The sequence below is a fragment of the Juglans microcarpa x Juglans regia genome, chromosome 2D (genome assembly GCF_004785595.1).
Source record: "Juglans microcarpa x Juglans regia isolate MS1-56 chromosome 2D, Jm3101_v1.0, whole genome shotgun sequence".
Classification (NCBI taxonomy): Eukaryota; Viridiplantae; Streptophyta; class Magnoliopsida; order Fagales; family Juglandaceae; genus Juglans; species Juglans microcarpa x Juglans regia.
The window spans coordinates 40,437,119-40,446,770 of NC_054596.1; the positions used below are offsets into that span (position 1 = coordinate 40,437,119).

General features: G+C 33.7%; 1 protein-coding gene across 1 annotated transcript; it reads left to right on the plus strand.

Annotated features, from left to right (window-relative positions):
* Window positions 1–1,732: 1,732 nt before the first annotated feature.
* Window positions 1,733–4,270, plus strand: LOC121248951. The gene is made up of 3 exons (XM_041147579.1): window positions 1,733–2,739; window positions 2,852–3,044; window positions 3,411–4,270. The coding sequence occupies exons 1-3, from the start codon at window positions 2,347–2,349 to the stop codon at window positions 3,953–3,955; spliced, it is 1,131 nt and encodes a 376-aa protein (XP_041003513.1). The 5' UTR covers window positions 1,733–2,346; the 3' UTR covers window positions 3,956–4,270.
* The last annotated feature ends 5,382 nt before the right edge of the window (window positions 4,271–9,652 follow it).

The following is a 9,652-nucleotide window of genomic DNA, read 5'->3' on the forward strand; positions in this document are numbered from 1 at the left end:
TTAGTATTATAATATATATATCAATTATATTAAATCATGTTAATTTATTAACCACCATCCGTCTCCATGAATATGACCCTAGCAAACCCTTTAATGCTTGATCATTCTTTCTCACTTACAAGGGAAGTCATCCTAATTTCCTAAGTAACGAATAAATAAAGAGAATTTTTGTGATTGAATACTTATATTCTAATACTTTCATACCACACATTGTTTATTGGACATAATTTGATTTAAAAGATAAGTTTTAAATTTTTAATTTTACAAATTAAATATTAATATTTTGAGTTGCCTAAATGGTATGCTCTACTCACCTATTTGAAAATAGAATAAGACCTCATTTAGATTCAGAAAGTATTTCATCTCATCTCATCATTATAACTTTCTCAAATTCTTATACAAAATATAATAAACAATTCAGGTTTTTTAAATCCTAAATTTAACTTTTTCAAATTTCAAAACAATAATAATATTAAAAATTAATATTTTAATAATATTTTTTTTAACTTTTATCTTTTATCTAAAATCATCTCATCTCATCTCTGAATTCAAACCTGCCCTAAGTATTATGATGTTGATTTACATATTCTAACTTTTAAAGAAAACAAGTCAAAGAAAGTGTTTTCTAGTATTTATTATTTGTGAACAATGCGGTAAACAATACAAAATTAATATTATAATTTGTGAAAATTTAATATTAATTATCATTTTAAATTTATAATTATCAAACACATCCACTAATATAGTTTAATTTGATATAATTTTTCATGCGAATCATTTAAATGAAAAATCGTATAAAATACATAAATCATATAAATATATGAATAATTAAATTCCTGCTAACAGAGAATATAAAACTGAAATTAAAAGATAAAGCTATTTAATTGGGAGACGATGACGCGACGGTACAACATTTGTCTACGGCCTTTCCAAACATATTATTTCACTCTCTGAATTTATTATCGACATATATATATATATATATATATATATATATATATTGTTTTTGTTTTTCTTCTTGGAGTGGGTCCCATTCTGAGGCAATTTTGTTGAACAGAAATCGGAACATTTTTTTTTTATTTAAGAAATTATTTTTTAATAATTGTTGTGAAATTTTTATTTATGTTAAAAAATATTTATGATGATTAAAAAAATTCATGAAAAAAAAATTAAAAATTAAAATACACTATTCAGTGACTCTATATAAGACACTATTTCGAAGACCGCTCATTTGTTCAAACCAGGCACTCCAACTAACTTTCATTTTTTCCACTTACCATCCCAAACAAGAAACAACGGGCCTTGAACTGGTTTGGGAAGTTACTAGTTAGAGTACCGGTATGACCATCCTACCCTTATAGTCCCCATGCCTCCTGGACTACATACTTGCTACGATTAATTTTCTTCCACCATCTCGCGAAGGGCATTTTAGCCAAACAATACCTCAAGAAGAAACTACCTCTTCGGGAGTCGTTTCAAAACTTCAATGCTCCCTATCTATATATCACACTACTGTTACTGTATCAGGAGTGGGGCAACAGAAGTAGAGGGGCATTGTCGACATTTCGATATCTCCCTTATTGTACCAGACGGTCCAAAACGTGGCATCGTGCAAGCTTCCAACCCGGTTCACTACTCGACACGACGGATATCCACGTGTCAAATCTATCCCAATCAGCACCCCTCACCATTTCCCCTTTAAATAGTACACATCTTCTAGCCTCACCTTGTTATCCACCCTCCGTCCCACAAGAACCACTGCCACAAACCCACACCTCACTCCACCCAAATTCTTTATCCCACAGTCTCGGCGACTCCCACCGCGGCGACGTTCGTATTCGCCGGAAAATGGAGACTCCGGCGACCGATTATTTTCCTCTTTACCAAAGTGCAGACTTCACGTTACCTTGCCGTTGCGTATTTCGGGAACACTAACCGTATTTTGGAAAAACCCTGCGGAAAAGCGACTTTTTTTTTTTTTCTTGACTTGGGAGAGTTTGGAAGTTATTCCATGCTTTGTCCCGCGAATATACTTTATAATAATCGTTGATTATAGGAACTTGTTTCAGCTTTTGGTTAAGCGTCTCGGATTTTGGTGAAAACCGCTTCGATTTTTGTCCGAATTATCGACTTCTTCGTCCTCAAATTTTATAACTGAAGGCGGAGATCCGTGCTCGGTCGGTGATTTTGTTGTTGTCGGAGATATTAGGCTTCAGATAGGCTCTATGATTTCTTGAACCACCTAATCGTTTTTTTGTAAGTGGAGGTTAAAATGGTAAATTGAATATCGGAGGTGCAGTAGAGAATTTTCTCGTGATACTGATCACGCTGATCAATCCTTCCCCAATGAAGATCCAGCCGGTCGATTCTCACACCCCTGAAGAGTTTCAGCCGGTGAAGCCGGTCGTGAAGTCACGGCTAAAGCAGCTTTTCGAGTGGCAGTTTCCGAACGTTCTCAGGATTTCCGCCGCAAAGAAGGTCGGTGTCGAGGAGCCGCATTTTAACAAGGACGGCTGTAATGGCTCGTCGACTGAGTTCGAGCCGAGCTCCCTGTGCCTGTCCAAGATGGTGCAGAACTTCATCGAAGAGAATAACGAGAAGCAATCCTGTGCGATTAAGTGCGGGCGCAACCGCTGCAACTGCTTCAATCGGAAGTGTACCGATAACTCCGAAGACGATCTGGACTTTTACAACGATTCTAATTTTTCTTTCTCGACAGAAGCTTTGGAATTTCTGAAGGTAAAATGAGATTCGAATTTAAAGTCTCGTTTATTTCTTCCCTTTTTTTTTCCTCGATATCCGTATAAGTCTCGTACGTGTAGTTGAGAAATGTTTCTGTCTGTGGACACAGGGTCTGGTGCCGTGCGCAAGCGTGTGGGAGAGGAAATTGCTAGCGGACACGGCGAAGATCGTCGAGAAGAACAAGATCTGCAAGCGTAAAGACGAGTTTTGCAGGAACGTTGTCACTGATGGGCTATTGGCTATGGGATACGACGCATCTGTCTGCAAATCTCGCTGGGAAAAATCTCCCTCCCATCCCTCGGGTATTGTCTCTTGTCTCTCTGAAACTCGTGTCTCTATGTGTTGCAAAACTCTCTCTCTGTCATGTTTGGTTGGTGGGAAACAGATAGAAATTCCCTAAAACAAAACAAAAATTCTTAATTCATTTCTGTTTGGCTTCCGAGAGAAATGTCAGGGAATTAATATCAAACTTAAATTTCTTTTCTACGGAGGACTCACAAATTTCTTTCAGTTTTTAAGTGCTCTGTTTGCTTGTCGAGAATATATGGGACATTTGATTGATGTAAATGAAAAAAACCAGGGCTAACATCTCAACTTTTCCAAGTGAGTACCTTTTAGTGTACAAGTTTCTGAGAAAATGAATTTTGTCTCAAAATTTATATATACAGGACAGTATGAATACATAGACGTGATCATGGGAGGCGAGAGATATCTGATCGACATAGATTTCAGATCGGAATTCGAAATAGCTCGATCAACCAAGAGCTACAAGGCTATCCTCCAGAGCCTTCCATACATATTCGTCGGTAAGACCGATCGTCTGCAGAAGATCATTGGCATCGTATCGGAGGCCGCGAAGCAGAGTCTAAAAAAGAAAGGCATGCACATCCCGCCGTGGAGAAAAGAGGAGTACGTGAAGGCGAAATGGCTCTCTCCCCACCCCCGCTGCATGCCCTCCTCAAAGGCGACTCCCAAGCCTATGGTGTCAATTAGGACGAGCAACGGGGAGTCGGGAAGGAATGGGGGAGAGGGGGAGTCGGCGGATGAAATCGAGTTGGGGGAGTCTGTGTTCGCTATGGCCGAAAGTGGTGGAGAGGAAGATGAGAAGGCGACGGTGGCTGAAGAATGGAAACCACCGGAGGTGAAGCCCAAAGGTTCTCTGATTGGGGTTAGGATCGTGACAGGTTTGGCTTCGGTCATCGAACAGGACTAGCCGTGAAATTTTGATTTTTTTTTTTTTTTTTTTTGGTGTGGATTCATAAAACTAAGATCGGAAAGAATTACAGATGTTATACCGTGTGTGATCTCCCCTTCTGGGTTTTTTTAATGCAAGGGAGGGTAGATCTTAGTCTTAATATGTAGATCTTACTCTTAATATGAATAAAAGTGTAAACGGATATATAGTTGGTTAGAAGAAGCTCCTTACCAAAAAAAAAAAAAAAAACATGATGTTCTTGATCTGTATGAAAGAGTCGCTGTTTTTTTGTATAAATTTGAAGATTATCTACGGCAAAAAGGATTTGAATCCGGTGGACAGTGTCAGTGTTTTAAAAAAAATAAAATAATAAAAGAAACATAGGAAGGCGTTCGTGTGTTCCAGATGATAGGCGTCAGAAGGCCCACGGAAAATAAAATTTCTTATTACTATGATATACTTGAACTTCCTTGTTAATTAATATCCACACACAGGGAGTTTTGTCGTTTCTGTGTCTTCGTACCACTGGGTATCTCGGAAATTGTAATTTATGGGAGCGGTTAGTTATTAAATTCATTTTAACTTATCATTTTAATTTTTTTAAATTTTAATATAAAATATAATAAATAATTTAATTTTTTTAAATTTTAAAATAATAATAATATTAAAAAATAATATTTTAATAATATTTTATCATTATAATTTAACTTAATTCAACTCACTTCAAGATCTATACATTCATATATGTTTTTCCATTATTGGTTTTTAAATACAATTTGTTCTTTTAGTCACGTTACAATCATTTCGATTTTGTTGAATTTAGTATTTTTGCTCAAATATCTAAAACAACCCTCACCTGCTTTGAACTGTAAGCGGGCATGGTAGTCATTTTATATTAGGAAAATTGTCCTTCCAGAAGCTTTGCTAAGGAGAAAAAAAAAACCAAAAAGAAAAGAAAAGCTACGCTACGCTAGAAGCTTTGAGAAATTTTAGTGTATTGCTTTCTGAAAGGAACCGCCCACCGACTTTTATCAACTCTCTGTTTCTTCTTGTTATTTGACAAACCAAAACAAAATAAAATGTTGGGGATATTATACTTTATAGTACACTTCATTTGGATTTAACACTTCTTCTCGTCAAAAGAATGTCGGCAATATTATGATATATATATATATATATATATATTGGATTTTAACACTTTAGGTTTTGACATTTTTATTTTTTTGAGTATTTTCTAGTTCAACATACAGGATTAGATTAAGGAAAGTAGGTGTTCAAAGGGTGGGAGTGAATCTTAAATTAAAAAATAAAAAAATAAAAAGCAACTTTAACTACAAAAATGTATAAATTGAGCTGAATTCGGATTTTGCCTCATATTACTACTACTACATTAGCAAGGATGATCGACTATGGCAGCGATGCTATGGAAATTGGAAAGTAAGGACTAATTGAACAGTACAAAAGCTACAATCCCATGTCATAAGGCATTTTGGTTGTTGGTCACCGAAAATGAAAGGGATGGTAAATCTGTCGAACAACGGTGCTGGAGGAGGAAGCCAAATTAAATTAGGTATATGGAAAAATGAATCCAACCACTTGCTAAACATAAATGGAAGGTACATGTCAAGTTCGCGAGGAGGAGCCATGAAAACAGCTGAATTAGAGGATTTTTTGAGTGGAATGAGGAAAGAGATGTTGAAATTTAGGTTCTTTCTAATTATCTGATCGAATTAGAAATTCGATTTTAGAGAGAGATAGGCACATTATATATATCTATAATGCTACGATTTCTGTTTTTTTATGTTTAACTATATATGCATTCAAACAAGGCAAGCAATTGAAGAGAATTTTCATTAGAAAAATCAATAAGAAAAATAAAATTATGTTTTCTAGTTTTGTGATAGACATGAAAATATGAACATAAATTCCATAATTGGTGGTCTACTCAAAGACGGTTGATGTTTCAATAAATAACTTGATGTTGAAGGCAGGACGACGATTAGCACCTATTTGCATGACTCCTTAATTGTTCTCTTATCTTGATCTCCTTTTACTTCAAACTTCCTCCAAATCCCACAAGCTACCCTCCTTAATTCCTTCATTAATTTTAGTGGTTAACGATTAATTATTTCTTCTTTTTAAAATTATCTTTGTCATGTTTTTAAGCAATTTAATTTTCCTTATAAGCAACTGATTATTATGACATGATGGAAGTGTTATGACAGCTAGAAGAAACCCCATATTGTGAATTAGCTATCTTTTTTTTAAAACAATTCGAATCCCATATCTTGCGTTTATGTAATTGCGTGTAGGGGTTTCTTTTATCCAAAGTTTGAATTAATCCAAAAACCATATGCCAAGACTTTTTTTTTTTTTTTTCTATGCTAGTTTGTATATTTTTCCTTCCCTTTGCATAAAGTGTACGACTTTATAAATGTCGTTTTAGCAAATACTTAACCCACTTGCGAAGTTTGTCTTTATAAATCTTCATACATATATAAAAGAATTGAATCGATTCAAGTAATTCGCTAATTCATCACTTCATGTTTTAAAAGTAAAAACTGATAAGAACAGATAAATTTAATTATTTACTAGATTTGCTTCTTAATTATAAGTGAATAAACACGCACTTAAAATATCCAATCAAATGGTTGCATAATCATATATAAAAAAGAATTTTGATTTCCGGATAAACTTGCTAGCTTCAAGACAATGCAACGTGCAATACCACCAAATCTTTCTCCTAAAGCTAACTCAAAAAGCTGGATGTCTCCACATTCGATGTGTGTGAACTGTGTTAAAGAATTTTTTTTTTTTTTTTTTTTTTTTTTTTTTTTTTTATGTTTAATCACGTGTTTCATAAGCTAAGCTGATTAAGATTAGAATAGAAAAGAAAAGAATAACTTTTTTAACAAAAGTAATTAGAGTAATTAATTAAGATGTGTTGGAAAGGTACGAAGGCTTTTTTTAACTTAGTGGGCTGCTGATCAATTGCCATCGGGATTCTCTGCTATACATTTTGGAGGCCTAGCCCTGTGCATACTGTACATCTAAATGGTTTTTCTAGATAAAGTTATTGCATTGGCAAATATAAAATAAAACGGGAAACTTCATTCACCTCAGAGTTACCATGGTTTAATTAATTAATCAATTAATTCCCCCCTCACCCACTCATCATGACTTGGGATGTTTTTAGCAACATGTGATATATTCTCTGATCTGAATCTGTTATGTTCCCTCTCAGAGTCTCAAGGGTTAAAAACAGGTCTAGTTAAAATGTAAAAAATGCTGACAGGTTTGGTAGAAAGAAAGGAAAAAGTAAAAGTATGGGAAGTACTGTTGCAAGAAGGATGACAAAGTGGGGGAGATGACGAACATATCTACTTTCCTTCAAATGTGCTCAGAGAAAAGAAAAAATATCATGTGTTTGGTAACATAGATGGAAAAATGATGTAAGTTTTTTGTTTGTTTGTTTGTACCAGAAGAATAATGATGGAAGTGCTACGCGCAGCTACGATGTATATATATTTTATAAAAATAAATGTATAAATTGATATAATTTTATTATTTTATATGATACTGTTAGATTTATTTTATACTAAAAATAATTTTATAATTTAACGTAATACATCAAATCATCTCAAATTATAAATTTATTTTTAATTTAATTTTTTAATACATGAAACTTGACTCGCCTAAGGGAAAGTACACAAGAAATTAATCTGGCTGTAGGGGTTGGATAAGGGTATTGATCAGTGGTACTGGAGCCCAAAAGAAGGACGGTTTTCTTTTGGGCCTTCACAAGTTGGGTTATTTCCTAACATTTCTTCGATGTGTTCCTGAAATATAGTGATAAAGCTGTTCTCAGCCCTTTAAACCAGACTATAGGGTTTTAAGAGTATTGATATTGGACTAGTCAAATATCAATACAAATTTAAACTTTAGTTAGATGTAAGAAAAAATTTTCACATTAGACTAGCTAATGATCCAAAGCTCAATACTTGAACTACAGTGAGAACAAAAGACTACCCAATATTAGCGAGTCACTATTCACATACCAAATATTACTTTATGATTTACTTGTTTCTTCGTTCTTTTCTCTCTCTTCAGACCCGCATATTCTCTTGTTCGTCCCTCCTCTTCCTCTATTTTTTTCTTTCTTTTGCCGATTCTCTCCCTTTTCTCCCTATTTTTCTTCTTCAATCAATTTTCTCCCTCTTCTCTCCGTTTTCTTTTGATCTTTCGATTTGGCTGCCAATAAATCAAAGAAAAATTATTAAACTTCTGATTATTTGTTGGTATTGATTCTTGGGGGAGAAAAAGGTATCATTTACTAGAGTTTCCTGCTTCTTGGATGATCAATACTGTAAATCAAATAAAGTTAGACTTTTGTTTGTATTTATCTGAGTTTATCTTATCTGGTTGAGAGCATATTTTTTCATTTTATCGGTCTGTATTAGGGTTTTACTTTCTTTTTTTTTTTTTATATATTGACTGGATTCGTCTATTTGAATGATTTCGATTTCCTTTCTAAAAAGAAAAATCTGAAGCATATTTCTCATCTTAGTTGGAATTTCTTATTATTGACTGATTGAACTTGAAATCCCTTTACGGTTTCAAAGCTTGTCTTTATAAATCTTCATACATATATAAAAGAACTAAATCGATGCAAGTAATTCGCTAATTCATCACTTCATGTTTTAAAAGTAAAAACTGATAAGAACAGATAAATTTAATTGTTTACTAAATTTTTTTCTTATTTATAAGCGAGTAAACACACACTTAAAATATCCAATTAAATGGTTGCATAATCATATATAAAAAAGAATTTTGATTTCCGGATAATCTTGCTAGCTTCAAGACAATGCAACGTGCAATACCACCAAATCTTTCACTACAGCAAACTCAAGAAGCTTTTTAATATGGATGTCTCCACATTGGATGTGTCTGAACTGTGCTAAAGAATATTTTTCATGTTTAATCACGTGTTTTATAAGCTTATCAAGATTAAAATAGAAAAGAAAAAGAACTTTTTTTACAAAATTAAGTAGAGTAATTAATTAAAAACCCCGTGTTAAAATACAGTACCGATGAAGCATGTGTTAGAAAGGTGCGAAAGGCTTTTTGAACTTAGTGGGCTGCTGATCAATTGGCATCGGGATTCTCTCCTATACATTTTCGGAGGCCTAGTCCTGTGCATTGGCAAATATAAAACAAAACAGGAAACTTCATTCACCTCAGCGCCACCATGGTTTAATGAATTAATTCCCCCCCTCACCCACTCATCATGACTTGGGATGCTTTTAGCAACATGTGATATATTCTCTGATCTGAATCTGTTATGTTCCCTTAAGGGTTAAAAACAGTACTAGTTAAAATGTAAAAAATGCTGACAGCTTTGGTAGAAAGAAAGGAAAAAGTAAAAGTATGGGAAGTACTGTTGCAAGAAGGATGACAAAGTGGCGGAGATGAACAACATATCTACTTTCTTTCAAATGTGCTCAGAGAAAAGAAAAAAAAAATATCATGTGTTTGGTAACATGGATGAAAAAATGATGTAAGTTTTTTTGTTTGCTTGTTTGTACCAGAAGAATAATGATGGAAGTGTTATGCGCGGTTACAAATTATATATATTTCACAAAAATAAGCGTATTAATTAATATGATTTTATTATTTCATATAATATATTAGATTTATTTTATAATAAAAATAATT